Below are 23,654 nucleotides of genomic sequence, written 5' to 3'. Positions count from 1 at the left end.
ATGAGGGCCAGAAGACTACAACTCCCGGTGTACATCACGAAGGACGGGTTCATGCGCATGTGCACTGTGGAAGTGAGTTGAGTTGATCTTTGCCCGAATGGCTGCATTCATGAGACGAATCATTAGCACCGGCAAGGCACCGGGAGCAATCGGTCCCTACAGGTAAAGTTAGCTTGCTTTGGTGGGAGCGACATTGATTGGAAATAGATCGACGTTATTTAATTCATAATTAAATAGTAACATACTAAGATGTGCCATATCTAGTATCCTACCTGGATGCATCACAACTTGGTATGGTAACTGCTGTCCACATTGCAACACTGACTATGCTTTAAAACTACTTGTCGCCCGTAATAAAACATTAGAGTACCCCGACAACGCAAATGTCTACTTGCACTGTAGCAGGTACACGTTATTCTACATTCTGTTGTTGTGCTAACTTGTACTACCTGTAATGTATTGATCTGTGTGTACAGTATATTAGACATGCTTTTCATTCTATCTCAATACATGTGACAATGATAAACCAATTCCAAAGCATGTTTCTAATACAAGCTATTGGATCCTGAGGAACTGAGGATATAAAAAAATAATTTTGAAGCTATGTAACATCTGGCTAAAAAAGAACACTCTCTCCGCACCAATCCCAACCTTACCATAAAACCCACTGATAGGGGGCGCGTTGTAGTCTGGCGTTCTGACCTCTACCTTGCTGAGGCACAGCGACAACTCGCTGATACCTCCTCTTATTTACCCCTCGATCGTGACCCCACTAAGGAGCACCAGGCCACCGACCTTATCAGCTCTGGAGAATCTCCCATCCACTGCCACCAACCTCACAGTTCCCACACCCCGCACTTCCTGTTTCTACCTCCTACTCAAGATCCACAAACCTGCCTGTCCAGGTAGACCCATGGTCTCAGCTTGCTCCAAACTCATTTCTGCATGCCTTGACACTATTTTATCCCCCCTTGTTCAATCCCTTCCCACCTATGTTCATGACACTTCACACGTTTTGCATTTTTTTCAATGATTTTAAGTTCCCTGGCCCCTACCGCCTTATTTCACCACGGATGTCCAGTCCCTATACACCTTCATCCCCCACCAGGAAGGTCTCAAAGCTCCCGCTTCTTTTTGGATTCCAGACCTAACCAGTTCCCCTCTACCACCACTCTTCCGTCTAGCGGAATTAGCCCTTAAGTCAAGTCAAGTCAAGTCACTTTTATTGTCATTTCGACCATAACTGCTGGTACAGTACATAGTAAAAAATGAGACGTTTTTCAGGAGAATTTCAATAATTTCTCTTTAGGCTCCTCCCACTTCCTCCAAACCAAAGGTGTAGCCATGGGCACTCGCATGGGTCCCAGCTATGCCTGCCTTTTTGTTGGCTTTGTGGAACAGTCCATGTTCCAAGCCTATATGGGTATTTATGGGTATCCATCCCCCACTTTTCCTTCGCTACATCAATGACTGCATTGGTGCTGCCTCCTGCACGCATGCTGAGCTCGTTGACCATTAACTTTGCCTTCAACTTTCACCCTGCCCTCAAATTTACCTGGTCCATTTCTGATACCTCCCTCCCCTTTCTTGATCTTTCTGTCTCCATCTCTGGAGACAGCTTATCTACTGATATCTACTATAAGACTATGGACTCTCACAGCTACCTGGACTATTCCTCTTCCCACCCTGTCTCTTGCAAAAATGCCACCCCCTTCTCACAATTCCTCCGTCTCTGCCGCATCTGCTCTCAGGATGAGGCTTTTTATTCTAGGACAGAGGAGAAGTCTTCCTTTTTTAAAGAAAGGGGCTTCCCTTCCTCCACCATCAACTCTGCTCTCAAACGCATCTCTCCCATTTCACGCACATCTGCTCGCACCCCATCCTCCTGCCACCCCACTTGGGATAGGGTCCCCCTTGTCCTCACCTACCACCCCACCACTCTCTGGGTCCAACATATAATTCTCTGTAACTTCCACCACCTCCAATGGGATCCCACCACCAAGCACATCTTTCCATCTCCCACCTTTCTGCTTTCCACAAGGATCGCTCCCTACGCGACTCCCTTGTCCACTCGTTCCCCATTGCTTCCCACCGATCTCCCTCCTGGAACTTATCCTTGTAGGCCGAACAAGTGCTACACCTGCCCTTACACTTCCTCCCTCACCACCATTCAGGGCCCCAGACAGTCCTTCCAGGTGAGGTGACACCTCACCTGTGAGTCGGCTGGTGTGGTATACTGCTTCCGGTGCTCCTGGTGTGGCCTTTTATATATTGGTGAGACCTGATGCAGACTGGGAGACCATTTCGCTGAACACCTACGCTCGGTCCACCAGAGAAAGCAGGATGTCCCAGTGGCCACACATTTTAGTTCCATGTCCCATTCCCATTCTGATATGTCTATCCATGTCTTCCTCTACTGTCAAGATGAAGCCACACTCAGGTTGGAGGAACAACAGCTTATATTCAGTCTGGGTAGCCTCCAACCTGATGGCATGAACATTGATTTCTCTAATTTCCATTAATGCCCCTCCTTCCCTTCTTACCCTATCCCTTATTTATTTATTATCCCCCCCTTTCTCTCCTTTTTCTCCCCTTTTTTTTCCTCTCTCTGCCCCTCTCACAATCACTCCTTGCCTGTTCTCCATCTCCCTCTGGTGCTCCCCTCCCCCTTTCTTTCTCCCTAGGCCTCCCATCCCATGATCCTTTCCCTTCTCCAGCTGTGTATCCCTTTGCCAATCACCTTTCCAGCTATTAGCTTTATCCCTCCCCCTCCTGTCTTCTCCTATCATTTTGGATTTCTCCCTTCCCCTCCTACTTTCAAATCTCTTACTATCTTTTCTTTCAGTTAGTCCTGATGAAGGGTCTCGACCCGAAACATCAACTGCTTCCTTTAGATGCTGCCTGGCCTGCTGCGTTCCACCAGCATTTTATGTGTGTTGCTCAAAGAATAATTGGGACTGAATATGAGTTTTTGAACTGAAGTAAACTCTGTCTTCAGCAGTTAGCTAAAACTGGCTTATACTATTTCTCCCTTGGTTTGCAGAGAGACATTGAGAGTTTGATAACATCGTACATTGTACCCTCATTTGAATGGGGAAAGGAGGACTCACCGATAAGGACAGGGATGAACATCTGTAATTAAGTCAGGGCCTAGCAAAGGGAATAACTGTTAAGGACTGGACAGCACATCCATCTGTAATTACGCCTTGATTTAGCAGACTCTTATCTGTAACTAAGTTTTGCACCAACAGACGTGGTGGGCGTACCAGTTCAAATGACATTTTGCAACAGTAATGTATGGGGCTTACTATGTGTAAATATATGGCTGTAACCAGAGAGAGTGGGCCCACTTGTCAGCCGGTGGCAGTACTTACATGCCTTCCCGTCGACAACTGGGTCTGAAACTCCTGCAGGAGGGTGCACAATAAGCTGTTGTAATTATAAGAAGCTGTTCTCCCGAGTTTTATTCAGATTCGACTTTAACATCCAATCAACTTCATGCATAGCATTGATAATTGATTTTTTCATTGTTATATACAAAGAAAAATTTTATTTTGCATGCCAGCTGTATAGACCTGTCAGTGCATAAGTACATCGAGGTAATACAAACGAAAAGCATGTAACAGAATGTAGTGTTCAGAATCAGGTTTATTATCATTGATGCATGAAATTTGTTTTATTGAAGTAGTACAGTGCAAGACTTAAATTACTATAAATTCCAGAATAAAATAATGTAAATATAGGAATAGTGAAATGGTATTAATGGGTTCATGGACCATTCAGAAATTTGATGGTGGAGGGGAAGAAACTTATTTTTAAAAGTTGTTCTGTATGGGTCTTCAGACTCCTTAATGGTAGTAATGAGGAGAGAGCATGTTGCAGATGCTGAGGGTCCTCAGTGATGGACGCCATCTTCAGGTGCTGCCTGCTGAAGGTGTCATTGATGGTGGGGAAGGAGCCTGTGATGGAGCCGGCTGTGTCCACAGCCTTCTGCAACCTCCTTTCATCCTGGTCCATAACAGGTTGGGATACAACCAGTCAGATGTACAAAATCTCATCAAACTCCTAACAATGCTTTTTTTGTGAGTGCAATTTTTCTTTGTGAAGGTGCAGTGCAAGTAGGCAAATGAAGTGTAAGGAGCAAGCAAACTGAGAGATCCAAAGTTGATCTTTACCATATAAGTGGTCTGTTCAAGAGTCTATCCTTAAACATACTGCTGTGTGTTTTCAAGCCTTTGTATTTTCTGCCTGATTGAAGAGTATGAAGAGAGAATGACTGAAGTGGTAGGGGCCTTCGATTATGTTGGCTGCTTCACTGAGTCAGCAGGAAGTGTGGGCAGTCAATGGCTGGTGAAAGAAGAGGGAGTTGGGTTTTCGTGATAGATTGGGCTTTGTCCATAACTCTCCTGCACTGTTTGCCGGAAAAATTGTGATACCAAACTGTGATGCATCTGGATAGGATTTTTTTCTATGGTGTCCCTTTAAAAAATTGGCTTTTTACTATTTGCATTCTATATTAATGACTTGGATAATAGAATTGGGTGTGCTGTAAAAGACTGCTGATAATTCAGTTTGTAACTGTGATGAGGGCACAATAGCATGTAAAAAATATTAAATGAGTGAGTAAGAAATTGGTATGTGGAAAGTTTTGAGGTTATCCACTTTGACAGGAGGAATGGGAAAGCAATTTATTTTGTTTAAATGGAGTGCATCTGCAAAGTGTTGTGGTATTCAGTGTTCTGGAGTCCCAGTCCCTGGAACACAAAGGGCTGGCAGTTGATGCAGCAAGTAATTAGGATGGTTGATGGAATTGCAAAGGACTTTAAGTATAGAGGAGGGGAATATGAATGTAAACTAGTGAAGCAGTTGTGAAACTACACATGGATGACTGCATACAGTTTTGCTTACCTTATTTAAGGAGGGAGATAGAAAAGTTTGACAGATGGACATAAAGAGAATCTTATTGACACAAGGGATCCTACAAAAACTGGACATCAGAAAATGCTGGATGAACTCTAAGCCAGGCAGCATCTACAGAGGGGAATAAATAGTCACCATTTTGGGCCAAATTGCCTGACTTGCTGAGTTCCTCCAGCATTTTGAGAGAGTTTTGTTGAAATGCGTAGGATTCTTTGGGGAATGCAAGATGAATGCTGGAGGTTTTTGGGGGGGGGGTGTGGGGAAGCTTCTCCTACTGGGGATACCTGAAACAATCTGCAGATGCTAGAAATCTCCTTCATCAACCAAGGAAGTGTGATGGCCTGGACAGGGTTGTATGGGAGACCAGCAGTTGCCCAAGCTGCAGGCCTCCCCCTCTCTACGCCACCGATGTTGTCCAAGGGAAGGGCACTAGGACCCATGCAGCTTGGCACCGGTGACATCGCAGAGCAATGTGTTGTTAAGTGCCTTGCTCAAGGACACAAACACACTGCCTCAGCTGAGGCTCGAACCAGTGACCTTCAGGTTACTAGTCTGATGCCTTGCTCACTAGGCCACACGCCAACACAAGGAAGTGTATGCAAGAGTTAACCTTATACAGGCATTACAGTTTATCAGTGATAACAGCAAGACAATTTGGAGCAACATGCACAAGACACTTTTGGAACTCAGCAGGTCAGGTAGCATTAATGAAAAAGAGTAAATCAGAATCAGAATCAGACTTTAATCGCCAAGTACCTGTGCACATACAAGGAATTTACTTCCGGCAGATGTTGTCTCTCTGCTCATAACAATAATAATGATAAATATAAATGAAAATATAGATTATACATACAGGTAGTGCAATCCAAGTAATAGTTAGCCGACAGTTAACTGGCAGTTAACTGTTCAGCAAAGTGACCGCAGTAGGGAAAAAACTTCTCCAGTGCCTATTAGTCTTAGTCTGGAGGGATCTGAAGCGCCTACCAGACGGAAGCAGATCAAACAGTCCGTGCGCAGGATGGAAGGAGTCCTTTATGATGTTCCCCGCATTTTGGGCCGACCCTTCTTCAGGATTAAGAAGGAAGGGGCGAAATGCCTGAATTAAAAGGTGGGGGGAAGGAGGGAAAAAGCTAGCTGGAAGATGAAAGGTGAAGCCAGGTGGGTGGGAAAGGTCAAGGGCTGTGGAAGAAAGAATCTGAGAGGAGAGTGGGCAATAGCAGAAAAGGAAGGGGAGGGGACCCCCGCGGGGGAAGTAATAGGTAAGTGATAATAAGTGAAAGCTCTGAGTTGGAAATAGAGGGGGTACGGTTTGTTCACTGGAAGGACAAGTTGATATTCATGCCATCAGGTTGGAGGGAAACCAGGCGGTGGCCTCATCTTGGCACATGGAGGCCATAGATTGACATGTTAGAAAGGGAAAGGGAATGGTAATTAAACTATTTGGCCACCAGGAAGTCCCACTTGTGATCAGAATTAAATGATATCTAGGAGGATATATCCTCAAATATATGTCGCGATTGTCTAGAACTAGGTTCAGAATGAAGAGTCCACTATTTAAGACAGATAGGGAGGCTGTGCCTCTGGAATTCGCTACTCAGAAAAAAAGCATTGAGACAGAATAAGTCATTATATTCAAAGTGGTGATTGACAGGTCTTTAAACATTAACAAAGAAGAGTTCAGGAAAGTATACTGAAGTCAAGTTTGATTCAGTCATGATTATATCGAATGGTACAGCAAGCTATCTTTCCTACTCCTCTAAGTTTTTATAACAGCTGAATCAATCCACATTGATTCCACATGTGTGGAATTGGAGATATAAAGCAAGGACTGGTTTCAGCAAGAGTTTGACATTGCTCCTCAGGAGCACTTCAGATGTTAAAGGTGAATTGCTATTATTGCTGTAAGAAGCAGGGGATAAATAAAATGATTTGGAAACTTTAAAAAAAAATTTCTTTAGGATTACCTTACTGCTGCAGAATTGTTTTATCACCATCATTGTACGTTAGTAACTGTTGCCAATGTTCTTTCAACAAGTATGTTCCAAAGGTCGCACTATTACTTCATGATTAATCAGTCCGAAGAACTGTAGGCAGACGCAAAATCAGCCATGGCTATGACACGAGCTCTCGTTTATTCTCCCAAAGCCCCCATTAGACTTGGAATTTACAGGTATTAAAACCATGAGCTTCTCTAGTGTGCTGGCCATGTTGAGTTATTGGTATATTGGCTGTAACGTTATTAAAAGGGAGGGAGCAGTTTGCACTATTGTTAAAACTTGGTAATTTTGTCTCCTGCTCTGATTTAAACATTGTGGGTTCAGTAACCTATGAAACTAAAGTGCTCTTCAGTTGATAATTGATTGCTACAAAGTTATCTTCAACTTCTGAAAAGTCAAAGTTTTGCAGAACTTTCTGTCATTCTGTAATGTTAGAATAATGTCTGCCTTGAATGAAAGTTTCCTTGCATTGCAGGATTAAGCATTGAAGTATTGAAAAGCTTGGACATGGAGCTGATATTTCCAATAGTGGGGAAATCTAGGACCGGGGCACAGCCTTAAGATAAAAGGATATCTCTTTAGAGCAGAGATAAGGAGGAAATTCTTTAGCCAGAGTGTGGTGAATCTGTGGAATTCATTGCTGCAGACAGTTATGGGGACTGAGCCATTGGGTATATTTAAAGTAGAAGTACATAGGCCCTTGATTATTAAGGACATCAAAGGTTATATGGGGAGAAGGCAGGAGAATGGGGTTGAGATGGGAAATAAATCTGCAATGATTGAATGCTGGAGACTCACTGGTGTGAATAGCCTAATTCTGCTCCTATGTCTTATGGACCTGAGTTTCTTAGAAGAATTGAAGCCTGTGGAGTAAAGGAGTCAGTGTGGATAAAATGTATTTGAGAAGAAATGGAAAGCAAAAAGTGAAACAGGGCAAAATCTACCACTCTTGAAGTTTGTTACATTTGGTGGATTCAGCAAGTGAAATTCACTGTGGAGAAGTCTGAAGTGATGCATTTTGGAAATAGTAAGACAACACACCATAATTGGAAAAATGACATTAAGGGAGAGTGCTGTGGGTATTTCAACTGAAAACCATGGAAGCTAGCAAGAGAAGACAATGTAACAATTAATTAAAAAAATATTGTTATGTTGATTATAAAAGAATGGGGGGGAGATCTCTTTGAAACCTGTTGAATATTAAAAGGCTTAAAGTGGATGTGGAGAGGATGTTCCTATGGGGGGGAGGTGAATCTCGAACCAAAAGGTATAGTCCCAGAACAGAGGGACATCCATTTTGAACAGAGATGAGAAGGAATTTCCTTAACCAGGGGTGATGAATCTGTGGAATTCATTGCCATGGATGGCTGTGGATGCCAAATCATAGAGTGTATTTAAAGCAGAGTTTGATGGGTTTTTGGAAAGTCAGAACATCAAAGGTTGCAGGGAACAAGGCAGGAGAATAGAGTTGAGAGGAATAATAAGTCAGGCATGATGGAATGGCGGAGAAGACTCGAAGAACTGAGTGGCCTAAATCTGCTGCTATGTCTTATATTTATTTATGTAATTTATAGAGTCTGTCATGTGCACTTGTTTGACCTTTAGACATTGCACCATGCTTAGAGTAAACAGTTGTGTATGCTTGTGTTATTTTATCCATTTGGGCTGAAAGACTCTGATTCATGAAAATAATAATTTTTGATAATTTTATTTTTTTATTTTTACTATAAATAAAAATTGAGACCCTTGCCAAGATGCCTCAAAAAGATTTGGCACTACCCGAAAAAATTACCCTACTGGATCAAATTAAAAGCCATCCGCCTAACATCACCGATTGTCAGCTGGCAGAGCCCGAAACGTCAACTGTACTGTTTTCCATATATGTTGCCTGGCCTGCTGAGTTCCTCCAGCATTTTGTGTGTGTTGCAGAGATAACTGGAGTGCTGAAATCTATAATTACACACTTGATACATCTGCAAGAAGAATGGGCATTACACAAGGGACAGTGGGAAACATCCTATAAATGAGAGGATCCAGATGTTGAAGAGACCAAGTGAATGGTTTTCCATTGTAATGGGATGATGTGTGCGTGTCAGTGAACCAATGTTTCAAAAAAAGGTCAGAGGAGCTAGCTAAGAAGCTGTGTCTTGAAAATTTTAAAGCAACAGATGGTTGGTTGTCTTGATGGAAATGTAGGCACCACATTAAATTCAAGAACATACCCGTTGAGAAAAGTAGAGCTGATGCTGTAAGTGCAGAAACATGGAAATCTACTAAACTCCCCAACTTGCTTTTAAAAACTTTATGCAGATGATAACTACAATGCCAATGAAATAATCCTTTTTTATTGTGCCATGCCGGATGGTTCCCTTTGTTACAAACACACAACACAATTAGATTCAAAGAAAGCAATGGATCTCATAACTGCTGTTCAAATTTGTCAGGAACTGATAAAAATAAATAATTGGTTCTTGGGGAAAAACATTAAACCTTAATGCTTTAAGAGGCTAAGAATGAATAGTTTACCAATCAAGTGCCATGCTAATAAAAATGCGTGGATGTCTTTCAAAATTTTAGGGAAATGGCTGATGAGTTGGGATAAACAAAGTTCTTCTGCTTGTTGACAATTGTGCAGCATACCCTGATGTAGAATGTTTGTGAAGCATTCAGATAGAATTTCTGCCTGCCAAAACAACATCCTTGGTGGCACCAGTGGATATGGGAATCATAAAATGTTTAAGGAGAGTTTATTATGGGAAGTTGGTGAACCACATTCTGAAAACAGTTGAAAGCATCTTCTTCATCAGCCAAGGAAGTATACAGTTTGTCAGTGATAGCAGCAAGACAATTCAGAGCAACACACAAAATACTAAAGGAACTCAGTGGGCCAGGTAGCATCTACAATTAACATTTCAGGCTGAAACCCTTTTTCAGAACTGGAAAGGAAGGGGGAAGATGCCAGAATAAAGAGGCAGGGGAGGTGAAGGAGGATATATTGAATGTGATAGATGAAGCCAGGTGGGTGGGAAAGGTAAAGGGCTGGAGAGGAAGGAATCTGATGGGAGAGGAGAATGGACCATGTGAGAATGGTAGGAAGGAGGGGCACCGGGGGGAGGTGATAAATCAGTTGTGGAGAAGATGCAAGAGATCAAACTGGGGAATAGAAGAAGACGGAAGGAAGTGGGGAAAAAAGTTACTGGAAGGAGAAATTGTTCATGCCGTCAGGTTGGAGACTACTTAGACAGAATATGAGATGTTGCTCCTCCACCCTGAGAGGAAGTCATTGACCAACATGTTAGAACAAGAATTGGAATTAAAATGGTTGGTCACCAGGAAATTCTGCATTTCGCGGATAGAGCAGAGGTGCTCGACAAAGCAGTCCCCCAATTTATGTTGGGTCTCACTAATGTAGACGAGCACCAGATACAATAGTTAATAGATTGGTACATGGAGTTTAGAAAAATAGAGGGCTATGGGTAACCCAAGGTAATTTCTGAAGTAAGTACATGCTCAGCACAGCATTGTGGGCTGAAGGGCCCGTATTGTGCTGTAGGTTTTCTATGTCTATGTTTCTATAGCTCTGACAGGTTTGCAGGTGAAGTGGCACCTGGAAGGACTGCTTGTGGCATTATGAATGGAGGTGAAGGACGAGTTGAATATGCAGGCGTAACTTTTCTGACACTGGCAGGGATATGTGCCAGGTGGGAGATTAGTGGGGAGCTACAGATATACAAGTGAATCACGAAGGGAGTGATCCCTGTGGAAAGTGGAGAGTTGGAGTGAGGTAAAGATGGGTTTAGTGGTAGTATCCCATTGAAGTTGGAGGAACAGTGGCAGAGAATGATATGTTAGATGCGGAGGCTCATGGGGTGGTAGGTGAGGACAAGAGGGCCTCTATCCCTGTTAAGGTGGTGAGAAGATGGGGTGAGCGTGGATATCTGGGAGATGGAGGAGATGTGGGTGAGGGCAGCGTCAATGATAGAGAAAAGAAAATCTTTGAAGCGGGAGGACATCTCTCATCTGGAAAGGAAAGCCTCATGCCAGGAATAGATGCAGCACTAATGAACTGAGAAAAGGGAATAGGATTTTTTATAGGAGACATGGTGCGAAGAGGTATAGTCAATATAGCCATGGGTATCGGTAGGCTTATAAAAGATGTCGGTAGACAGTTTGTTTCCAGAGATGGAGACAGAGATCAAGAAACGAGAGAGGAGTCAGAAATGGGCCAAGTGAATTTGGAGAAAGTGGGAGGAACCAAAGGAGAAATTGTTGAGGATGAGGACCAGTTCTGCTAGACAGAGGAGGGTAGTGTTGGAGGGGAACTGGTTGGGTCTTTTTGGAAATGTTTTGCTCACCGTAGTTTCAAACGTTCAGGCTTGGAGATGCTAGAAATGGCTGGAGTGAAAATTAATCGATTTCATTACTTCAATAAATTAGTAACTTTGAAAAATATGAAGAAATGAAGATTTGGAGGAAGGAATCATTGAAAGCATTATATCAAAAACCGGGGGGAGGGGGGAGGATATGATGATGGGGAAAGCAATAGGATCAAAGTACATTTATTATTAAAGAATGTATAATTTATACAACCTTGAGATTTGCAGCTGCAAAGGAAGAAACTCAAAAGAACCCATTTTTTAAAAATAAAGACCGGCACCCAATGTGTAGAGACAGAGGGGAAAAAAAACATATATCATACAAACAATAAAAGTGAACAATAGCTTCCCAAACCAAATTGAGTCATTAGATCCAAATCCCCAGAGTAGGTCTAAAGCCTTGGTCTCAGTTCTGAGTGCAGTGTATTTAATATTTCAGTAACATTATGAGTAATATTGTAAATATATTGTTTGATTAATCATTCTTTGTTTACAAAATTCATTATGGGTTAAACGTAAAAGTAAGTAAATGGCATATATCATTACACCACCATGTCATAAGTGTGCACTGCAGCAAAGTAAAACACATTTTCCTGCGATTTCTGGAGTTACAAAACAGCATTGAGGATAACTCAACTGAACCTGAACTAGTTTCTACACAGGGTGCCAGGAACTTTATTGTTGGATTGCGATACTTCATGCAGGAAGTCAATGAAGGTAGTCCATTATCTGCACTAGGTGCCTGAACAGATTTTGTTTGTTTACAGTCGATCAAATAAATACAATAGCATGCACTTGATGATTTCCTCTGTCGATAACCATTATGAACTAATGCACAGTTTTATAGTACTGTAGTAAAATTGGTAGTGTTCTAGTTTATTCTCTAATTTAAATACATAATTCTTTCACTTAATTTTTGTTTTTGTTATATCTTTTAAAATATTTTCTTGAAACTTCAGCCAATTCGGACAGCTGCTTAATTGGACCAAAAAATACTGATCTCAATGTGTCCCAATTAACCGGAATCCGGTGTATTTCTTGGCTTGTCTTTGCATTTGTTCATTAATTATTAAGTTTAATGAACCTACTGATTTACCACAGAATTGTTAGTAGAGGCCAAAAGTACAAATTTCAAATGTCACTTATACTTAACCATTTACCTTAGTGTGCTCTGTCCAATACATCACAAGCACACCCCACCCCACCCTCCCTCTACCGGTAGAACCACGGGAGGAGCTGCCTTAAGAAGGCAACATCTATCAGCAAAGATCTGCACCATCTGAGCTATGCCACCTTCTTGCATTACCATTGGGAAGGAAGTATATAAACCCAAAGTCCCACACTACCAGGTTAAAGAACAGCTATTTCCCTTCAGCCATTAAGTTCTTGAACCACTGCCACAATCCTGATCACTGCAACAGCATCACCACTTTGATCATCTTGCTGTAAAATAGACTTTGTTTTTATTTTATTTGTTTCAATTTGTGTTTAATTTTATTTTTTGTTGCTTATGGGACAATGGGCCTGTGATGTTGCTGTAAGTACTGTGTCTATGAAAAGTATTCATTCCCTTGGAAGTTTTCATGTTTTATTGTTTTACAACATTGAATCACAGTGGATTTAATTTGGCTTTTTTTTACACTGAACAACAGAAAATAACTCTTTCATGTGAAAGTGAAAACAGATCTCTACAAAGATATCTAAGTTACCTGTTGTGACGAGATCCTAAGGTTTATTCAATATGGACTGTGCCTTTAAAAAGAGAGTGTGTGTACACTGATTCAGAGAGAGAGAGAGAGAGAGAGAGAGAGCACCGAACAGCTCATGAGTCGTCATAGTTACGGAAGAGCAGAGCTATAATATGGACAGCTGGAGTTCAGCATGTTTGAGATATATACAAGGTCAGCTGGCTTTTCAGACCCACGGAAGACACACGAGATATACAGAAGAAGTGGACACTGGATGAGCTTTGAGTGCGCGTGAAAGGGTGGATTTTGCTCGCAGTGTGGAAAAAGGGTTACTGGTGGAAAGCTATTGGTGTGTTTAACCCTTGCCTGGGTTGATAGCTTTACCGCATGAAGACGATACCCTTTTGTGCGGTCACAGTCGGTGAATTTAACAGGACTTCAGAGGACAACGTGGGAAGAATTGATGACATTGGCTTACTTGGAAAACAAATCACTTCTCTCTCTCCTCAATTCTACTCAACTTAATATCACAAACTGAACTGATTTCATTCCTATACCATTGTAAGACTGTCTCATTTTCCACTTAAGCTTGAAGAAGTTTGGGGTTTTATATTTACACACTTATATATGCATAAACTCTGCTGACCTGTTTGATTTATCTGGTTTTATTACTGATTTACATAGATACTAATAAATAGTGTTTTGTTTATAGCAAAACCAGACTCCAGGTGTGTTCCATTTCTGCTGGTTCTTTTAACCCATTACGGGGTACGTAACAAAATTGGCTCCCCGTCGAGGAATTGAACCCCGGTCTCCCACGTGAGAGGTGGGGATACTAACCACTATACTAACTATTTAACTAACTATGACTTCTAATGAGTGATGATTTGGTGTATCATATTAAAGGTGGAGATGGGTACTTATGCTATCCATTATTTTGTGTTTTATATTTGTAATTAATTTAGATCATTTTGTGGAGATCAGTTTTCACTTTCAAATAAAAGAGTCTTTTTGTGTTGTTCAGTGTAAAGAAAAGTCAAATTAAATCCACTGTGATTCAATGTTGTAAAACAATAAAACATGAAAGCTTCCAAGGGAGGTGCGTACTTTTTATAGGCACCTTTTCATTGCACCTGTACGTACATGAACTTGTGCATAAAGACAGTAAACTCAACTTTGACCTACATTCCACTTTTTTTGATGTAATTTTACTCGGTTTTTTTCCCACCCCTGACTTGAGGTTATGAGGTCTTCCATTTATTCTGAGATAAATTTCAGGGTCACATTAGGAAAATGTCTCTTCTCATCTTTTGGCTCAGATTTTGCAGATGGCAGTGAAGGAAATGAATTTGTCATTCATTTTGTTGATGGCTGTCCACAATTTGTTTTCGGGTTCAGAGCAGAAATTCATCTGACACAGTATTTGATTTAGCACAGTCCCTGATACAGGGGAATCATCTGTGCAGCTTCCGACTGGGACAATAAACAATGACACTCTTCAACCAACCAGATTGAAGAGTAATGTTCTAGAGAAGATGTAGTGAAGATTCACCAGAATGTTCTGATAAGAATTTTCAGATCAAAACCTTGCAGTTCCTGAATTCTTTGAGCAGATTAGTTGCCAAACATGGAGCATTACAGTATTAAGGAAAGAATGGATAGGCAGAGTTTGTTTTCCATGCAACAGAGGAGGCTGAGGTGACTTGATAGTTATATAAAATTATGAGATTATAATAAAATTATAGGTATATAGTTGAAGTATTTTTTTCCCATGGTGGGGTGTCAGTGAAAAGGTAAACATGGGTTTAAGTGAGAAGAAAAGATTTAGAGTAAGAATATTTTTCACACAGAGGTTGGTTTCAGAGTGGAATGTGCTGCTTTAAGAGGCAATGGATACAGGTATTCACAACATTTAAGAAACATCCAGACAAGTACTTGAATGACCAAGGCATAGAAACCAACAGACCTAACGTGTAAATGGAGGTAGTATAGGTAGGTACAAGAGGTGGCATGGATGTGATGGGCCGAATGACCTCTTTCTGTACTGTATGACTCTGACTCCAAATCAGGAGTTTTAATGAAATCGCTAACTCTAACTTCCAAAGTAAAGGGTATCCACATTCATTAATTTTTTTTTGAGGGCCAAACAAATCCTGCTATTTCATATTGCAGCATCCCTGCATGCTTGTTAAGAGCCTGATAGACGAGGTTTCTCTAACCTACTTTTACTCTTTCATGCCGGGACTTCATTTCAGTATAACATCTTGTGGCCTTCACAGGATTTTAAGTGGGCAAAATTTTGCCTACTTGGGTCTTAAAGTCTCATAGCATGAAAACAGGCCCTTCGGACCAATTCATCCATGTCGACTGTGTTGCCCAATGAGATAGTCCCAGTCAAAAACTTGGCCAAATATTCAAGTTTTAAGGACCACTTTAAGAGATGAGAGATGTGGAAGGAATTCCGGAGTTGGGGTTGCTGCTGTTTCATCGTGTCCTATTGGCCTATGACACATGTATGCTTTGTAACTGTATTTTGTAGCCAAGCTGTAGTGGTGGACCGAACTATGTACATTTCTGGGCAATTGGGACTAGACCCTGCAACTGGGCAACTTGTACCTGGAGGAACATCACAGGAAGCCAAGCAGGTAATACGTTCATAAAACAAGTGCATTTGATTCTTAGAATGTTAACACTTCTCTCTTCTCACATTCTTTCAACAAATAATGTGACTTTAATTGTTCTTCACTTCTTGATGTTAACCTTGTCTTTCCTCTTGCTTTAACACATCTACATGGTGCCTTTCTCTGTGCTCATAATCTGTGAAGTCTGAGTATTTTACTATTTGAAGTGTAGGGGAATGTAGTCAATACACAGTAATGAATGCAGGCCTTGAATCCTCGCACTCTTTAGCCTTGCCCTCCCTTTCATTCTGTAATCCAAAATTGGCCAAGCTAATTTTGAATGCGATCTGCCAAGTCTCTATTGTTCCCATGTGTCATAATCTTCTAGATCAGTTTACCATGAGGGATCTTGGTGAAAGCTCCAAGTATACACCTACTAGCCTGTCCTCATCAATCATCTTTGTCACCACCTCAAAAATATGACTTCTGCACAAAACCATGTTGACTATCCCTAATAACACCATGCTCTTCCAGATCCAAGTAGTTCCTATCCTTAAGAATCTTCTCCAATCATTTCCCTACCGCTGATGTAAAGTTTAATAGGTGGTAGTATCGTAGTTTGTCCCTTTTGCCCTTCTGAAGCAGAGAGGAATGACGCCGGCTGTTGCCTAGACCTCTATATCTTGGTTATGTATTGTTTTCCCATTGGGGAAGGAGGATCAGTGGAGGCAGTGGGAAGGGTGTGTGAAGTGATTAAGTGTCACATTTGTTTTAATTTACAATGCATGAACTAATTTTTGTAATTATTTTGACAGGCTCTAATCAACATGGGAGAAATCCTCAAAGCTGCAAACTGTGACTATGATAATGGTAAGAGGATTAACTATAGCTTTGTCTTTTCAGTGCACCTACAGTCAATAACAGGGAGGCCTGACGAAGGGTCTCGACCCGAAACGTTGACTGCTCATTTCAAAAGATGCTGCCCGACCTGCTGAGTTCATCCAGCTTGTTTGTACGTCAATAACAGGAGAGCTTTTACTCATGAATTAAGGCAAATGAGAGGAAAAACCCAAAGAAGAATAAAGAAGTTTAATAATCCTTTTAAGGGGAATACTGTCAAAATTTACTTTGGTTAGAATTTGTGAGTTTAAAACAAGAGCAAAATACATTGGATGATGACAATTGGAGATAAGAAATGAAAAACCCAAGGGATAGTTGGATTTATTTTTGGAGAAAATGTAACTTGATGGTTTACCTTGCCAATCTTTTGTTTCTGAATGAGAATGTGTCTGACCTGAAACACAGCAAAAGCCATATATAGGTTAGGTGACCACTTTGTGGACACCTATGATCAGTTTGCAGGGTGACTCTAAATTTTTTATTGTCAACACTTTTATTCACTGTCCTGCTCTCGCGCTGACCTCTCCATCACTGCACTGTTACAACTTGCCCAATATAAGTTTGAGGAACGACACCTTGTCTTCTGCCTGGACACGTTTCAGCCTTTCAAGTTTGACATTGAATTCTCCAACTTTAGCTAACTTTTTTTTTCTTCTGTTTGAATTGGAACTGGCCATTTCTGCCAATGATCATTTGGGTTCAGTTTTTCTTATTCTATTTATATAGTCTAGCCTACTGGAAATGTTCCATAGCCTGTTATACAGACAAAATGCATAATATGCTTTTAACTGTATCAGAGCTATTTCTTTTGTTCTACCCAGACCTGTCTTGGCATATCTTCTACTAAAAACTAACTATGGTTTGCTCTCCTCTATCCGATTCCTTCTGGTCCAGCCCTTTGTCTTTTCTACCCACCTGGCTTCACCATCACCTTTTAGCTATCCTTCTCCTCCCCCTCCCCCCTCACCTTTTTATTTTGATGTCTTCCCCCACCCCCCTTTCCAGTCTTAAAGAAGGGTCCCGACCCAAAACATTGACTGTTAGTTAATTTTCATGTCCTGTCTGACCTGATTAAACCGCCAGAATTTTGTGTGTGTTGCTGAAAACTAACTTGTTTTTCTCTTTACCAGTCTGACGAAGGTTCTTGGACCTGAAAAGTTCACTGATCTTTCCGCAGATGTTGATGATCTGCAAAATGTTTCCAATATTTTCTGTTCTTATCACTGAAGCATGAACTGTTTTCAGATGCTCCTTCACCTTCTGGTATTTAATGTCAGTTTAGTTTTAAAGATAAATTAGTGTATAGAAGGGCTAGCTTTACTTCACAGCATCATGGAGACTTACTTCATGGAACTTAGGATAGATATTTAAAACAAACAACAGAAGATACTTTATTTTTAAATTATTAATGCACTAACCCTTAATAATGCCAGTAGTTTGGAGTTTTCTGTAGTTAATGAGAAATGTATAAATTTATCTTCTAGTTGTAAAAACAACAGTTCTGTTGGCAGACATCAATGACTTCAACTGTGTTAATGAAGTTTACAAGCAATGTAAGTAGAGCTATTATGTTTCTTTTTCTGGCGGGGAATCTGGTGAATAACACGGAATTAAATAGGCATTCACAGTGAATTGTAATATTTCGTGGTTCCCTTTAGCTTCATTAGATTAGCTTTATTTGTCACTTGTACATTGAAACATTCAGTGGAATGCATCGTTGTGTCAATGACCAACACATTCCAAGAATAGTGATGGGGGGGTGGGCGCAGTCTGCCAGTGCTTCTGGCGCCAACATAGCAAGCTTGCAATTTTATTTGGATTATTTCCATTTGTGAATCTTGCCCACAAATGTCAAATGGGATTGGTGGAATTTAGCCTGTCAAATAAAAGCAAGTCTGGGTCTAGAGTACATGCATTGACAAATGCAGAAGTGCTTAACTGACTGAATGATGTGTTTGGCCTTGCAAAGGATCTTTAACCCCAATGGTTTCAGCAAGGTTTGCAGAGCTTTGGAAATAAAGTAACACGGAGGTCAAATGTGCTGGATTATTTCTGCTTGGTTCAATCTTTTACATTTTTGCTTATTACTTTTAAATGTAATCTTTTATCATTTTTAATAGCTTCTCACTTTAAATCGCTAGAGCAATTTGCATTATTGAAAGTCCTCCACATCTTTAACAGCTGGTTAAGCTGGGAGCAGTGTTTTCAAACATAATGAATCTTTATATAATGATTCTGTCCCAAGGCTGAACTTGTGTCCTATTTGAGTGCCAAAAGAGATGTGAAGGCTTCAGAGAGGCAGCAGAGGAGATTTATTTAAATGGCAAATGATAGTTCTATGTGTAGACCAGAGAAGCTATCCTCTCTTTTGAGCAGTGGAGGTTTTAAGATCTGAAATATTTAAAATCATGAAGTGAAATTAGGAGGGAAAGATGAAAAATACTCCACAAGCTGAATGACCTTGCTCCATGCTGTGTTTCTAAAAGGTTATTCCTTTTTCCTGCATTGTACTGCTTCCACAAAGTTAACAAATTTCATGACATGCCGGTGTTATTAAGCATGATTCTGATTCCCATTGGGAAAGGTTGTGTATTGAAGCCTCTTTCCTCCAAAATTCAAACCTAATTGAGGCCTTCAACAAATGAAAGAATTTATTACAGAAGTAGACAAGACATTTATGGGAGAGTTGCCAAATAGAACCTTTAAATACAGTACTGTGCAAAAGTTGTAGGCACCCTAGCTATATGTACACTGTATCTGCCTAAGACTTTTGCACAGATCTGTGGAGGATGGTCATTAATGGATATCATTGGGAATCTGAGTTGAATCCTGTGGATGATTCCAAGGTAAGCAAAGTGAGATACAAGAAGAAGAAAGAAAAAGCAGGATGGTCTTACAGATAAATAGGATGGTTGAAGACCTGGGATTAGCATCAGATTAGGTAGAGACATAAATACTTCTTCTTGTTTTCTCTATTTGATTTAAATTTGTGTTTTCTTCTCAGATTTCAGAAGCAACTTCCCAGCCAGAGCAGCCTATCAGGTTGCAGCATTGCCACGGGTGAGTTGTGTGTGCGCGTGTGTCCCAAGATTTGGACTTCCGTATGCCAAAGGATGCATGTTTCACTGTATGGTTATCCTTCATTGCCCTTAAATGTGGTCCTGAGCCACTGTCTTGAACTGGTGAAGGTATTCCAAGAGTGTAGCTGAGGAGCAGTTTCAAGATTCGGAACAGTGATAGATGGTGTGTAAGTTATAGAGAAGTCTGATGGTGGTGGTGTCCTGTGTTCAGGGAAGAGATCACTGGTAAGGAAGTTGCTGTCAGAGTAACTTGGGCAAGTAATTGCAAAGCATGATTATCAAGGAGACTACTTTGGCTGCTGATCAATTAGTTGTGGCACAGCTCCAGTTTACGCTCTTGTGCTTGGGTGTTTGTGAAAATGTTACAAGATTAACAGACAATGATGTTCCCCCATCTGAATCTGGTGCTTAGTTCGATGCTAGCTAGCCTGGCAGGTTTCAGTGTACTTGTTTTGACGCAATTAGGTAATGTTGGAGTTACTTGTTTGAATTAAGAGTCCAGTGTAGGCCAGGCTGGATAAGAACCATATGTGTTATTCAAGTCCAAGCAGAACGGTTATTCTTTTGGAGTGTGCCATTCTTTAGCGGCTTTGGTGAGGAAGATTTTCTTATAAGTTACTCTCTGTCTCTGTTCCTATTTGTTCATTCCTTTCTTATTAGTGAGAATGTGTGTGGGATGTGGGAAGTCTAGGAGACCTCCAGTCTGCCAGATAGATACATCTGCACTAGGTGCACCGAGCTACAGTTCCTTGGAGAACATATTAAGGAAGTGGAGCTGCAGCTCGATGATCTTTGATTTGTATGGGGAAATGAGGAGGTGATAGACAGAAGCTACAGGGAGGTAGTTATCCTTAGCTTGTAGGAGACAGGTAACTGGGTGACTGTCAGGAGAAACGGGAAATGCACAGCCAGTGCAGAGTACACCTTTGGCCATTCCCATCAATGATAATTATGTAACTTTAGATACTATTGAGGGGGCAGCCTACCAGGGAGCACAGTGACCAGGTCCCTGGCACTGTGTCTGCTGTGGCTTAGAAAAGCAGAGAGGTGAAGAAAACTGTAATGCTGATAGGAGATTCTTTAGTCAGAGGAATAGAGATGAGGTTCCGTGGGTGCGACAGAGACAACTGGATGGTATGTTGCCTCCTTGGTGCCAGGATCAGGGATGTCTCGGATCACGTCCATGGCATTGTTGAGGGGGAGCGTGAGTAGCCAGAAGTCTTGGTAGATATTGGTACCAATGACATAGGTTGACAAGGTGAGGAGGTCCTGAAGAGAGATTTTTGGGAGCTAGGTAGAAAACTGAGAAGCAGGACCTCCAGGGTAGTAATCTCTGGATTGCTGCCTTTGCCACACGCCAGTAAGAGTAAGAATAGGATGATTTGGCAGATGAATGTGTGGCTGAGGAGCTGGTACAGGGGGCAGGGGTGCCGATTTATGGATCTCTTCTGGGGAAGGGGTGGGTTACACCTGAACCTTGTGGGCAGGTTGGCTGGAGATGTTCGGATGGGTTTAATCTAATTTGGCAGGGGATGGGAACTGGAGTGACAGTGCAGAAGATGAGGTAGTTGATTTACAAACAGAGGCAATGTGTACTGGGACTCCTAGCAAGAAGAGGCTGATGATAGGGTGAAATTGCAGTCAACAATATTAGTTGCAGTGTAGAAGATGGACAAAATCAAAAAAGGTGAATACAGGACTAGAGGTCTTATAATTGAATGCACGCAGTTTAAGTCGCTTGGACGAGATGGTTTACACACCCTAGGGTTCTGAAAGAGGTGGCCGAAGAGATTGAAAATTATTTTTCAGGAATCACTAGATTCTGGAATGGTTCCAGAAAACTGGAAAATTGCAAATGTCACTCCACTCCAAGAAGGGAGAGAGACAGAAGAGAGGAAATTGTAGGCCAGTTGGTCTGACCTCAGTTATTGGGGAAATGTTGGAGCCAATTGCAGTTATTGGGAAAATGTCGGAGTCAGTTATTAAGGATGTGGTTTCAGGGTACTTGGATGCACATGATAAAATAGGCCGTAGTCAGCATGGTTTCCTCAAGGGAAAATCTTGGCTGACAAATCTGTTGGAATATTTTGAAGAAATAACAAACAGAGAATCTGTTGATGGTGTGTACTTAGATGTTCAGAAGGCCTTTGACAAGGTGCCATTCAGGCTGTTTAACAAGCTATGAGCCCATGATATTGCAGGAATGATTCTAGCATGGATAAAGCAGTGCCTGATTGGCAGGAGGGAAAGAGTGGGAATAAAGGGAGCCTTTTCTGGTTGTCTGCTGGTGACTAGTGGTGTTCCACAGGGGTCTGTTTTGGGACTGATTCTTTTTACGTTTTGTGTCAATGATCTGGATAATGGAATTGATGGCTTTGTTGCAAAGTTTGCTGACAATACGAAGATAAGTGGAGGGGCAGGTAGTTTTGAGAAAATAGGGAGGCTACAGGAAGACTTGGACAGTTTAGGAGAATTGGCAAAGAAGTGGCAAATGGAATACAGTGTTGGGAAATGAATGTTTATGTACTTTGGTAGGAGAAATGAAAGGATTGACTATGATCTAAATGGAGTAAAAATATAAAAATCTGAGGCGCAAGGGGATTTACGTATTCTTGTGCACAATTTCCCTAAAGGTTAATTTGCAGGTTGAATCGGTGAAGGCAAATGCGATGTTGGCATTCATTTCAAGAGTATAAAAGCAAGGATGTAATGTTGAGACTTTATTAAGCACTGGTGAGGGCTCACTTGGAGTCTTGTGTGGAGTTTTGGGCCCTTTACCTTAGAGGGGATGTGCTGAAACTGGAGAGGGTTCAAAGGAGGTTCATGAAAATGATTCCAGGATTAAATGCCTTGTTATATGAAGAACATTTAGTGGCTCTGGACTTGTATTCACTGGAATTGAGAAGGATGAGATGGGGCCTAATTGACACCTATCAAATGTTGAAAGGCTTTGATGGAGTGGATGTGGAGAGGATGTTTCCTATGGTGGGAAAGTCTCAGACTAGAGGACACAGTCTCAGAATAGAGAGGCTTTCTTTTAGAACAGAGATGAGAAGGATTTTCTTTAGCTAGAGAGTGGTGAATCTGTGGAATTCTTTGCCTCAGGCAGCTGTGGAGGGTAAGCCTGTATGTATATTTAAGGCAGAGATTGATAGATTCTTGATTGGTCATGGCATGATCGGATACGGACCGGAGTGGAAAAACGGATCAGCCTTGATGAAGTGGCGGAACAGACTCAGTAGGCCAAATGGCTTGATTCTGTTCCTCTATCTTATGATCTTGTATCCCTCCCTAAAGGACATCAGTGAATGGGATGGATTTTCATGACCAGTTATCAATGAGTAGGAGCAGTCTTTGTCCTGAAACATCTCACTATAGCTACTGCGTGACTTGCAAAGTATCCCTACCTTCAATTTTTGTTGTTGATTTCCCCCTCTGGGTTTGATAGAGTAGGCAGTATTGTGGAATCCACATAACTAATCACATCTGTTGACCAGACATGTACTTCAGTTGTGTGACTAGGTTTTATCTTCTTTGCAGGGAGGTCGAGTTGAGATTGAAGCCGTGGCTGTTTTGGGACCTATTGTGAATGGGCCCTTGGACCAGAAATTATAAACCAGGATCAATTCTTTGGGGATATAATACACACAACAAAGGAAGACACAGCTTCTTGATTTTATTGTTGCCTTGTAAACACTGTATGGATCAATGGTATAATAAAAAAACAAGAATTCAAATCACTACAATCTTTTTCAGCATCGATGCCATTTTACACATTGTCTTATTTTTCAGAGGCTAATGATTCTTCTAACCTGTGGTTGAAGTGAAATGAGGCAGCTTGGTTGTAGTGTCCTCATCCACAATGCTGTGTCAGCTCATTTTTGAGGGAGCTGTGGGACTCTTGAATGGAACCATAATCCATGTCCCACCTGGGGAGAGCTGAGGGTTTCTCTGAACAGCATCTGAAAACTTGCTCGAGGTGTTCCAACATTCCTTGCCTAGCTACTCAGAGCTAACATATTTCATGTCTGGGTTCAAGTGACTTTGAGTGTGTTCTTGACCATGTAATTCA

At 41.3% G+C, this 23,654-nt stretch overlaps 1 protein-coding gene across 2 annotated transcripts; it reads left to right on the top strand.

Moving 5' to 3' along the window:
• The first annotated feature begins 8 nt into the window (after positions 1-8).
• rida (reactive intermediate imine deaminase A) lies at positions 9-23,322 on the top strand. 2 transcript variants are annotated; one of them, XM_073046163.1, is made up of 6 exons: positions 9-162; positions 15,521-15,626; positions 16,418-16,472; positions 17,987-18,055; positions 19,507-19,562; positions 23,123-23,322. In XM_073046163.1, exons 1-6 carry the CDS (start codon positions 98-100, stop codon positions 23,195-23,197), a joined length of 426 nt encoding a protein of 141 aa, XP_072902264.1. In that variant the 5' UTR covers positions 9-97; the 3' UTR covers positions 23,198-23,322. The 2 variants fall into 2 exon arrangements, with proteins under 2 accessions (XP_072902264.1, XP_072902274.1); XM_073046173.1 differs by lacking the exon at positions 9-162 and adding an exon at positions 6,961-7,090.
• The last annotated feature ends 332 nt before the right edge of the window (positions 23,323-23,654 follow it).

Source organism: Hemitrygon akajei, chromosome 1 (genome assembly GCF_048418815.1).
Source record: "Hemitrygon akajei chromosome 1, sHemAka1.3, whole genome shotgun sequence".
Lineage (NCBI taxonomy): Eukaryota > Metazoa > Chordata > Chondrichthyes > Myliobatiformes > Dasyatidae > Hemitrygon > Hemitrygon akajei.
Note: the sequence above shows the minus strand (reverse complement) of the source record. Positions and strands in the feature narration are given on the sequence as shown.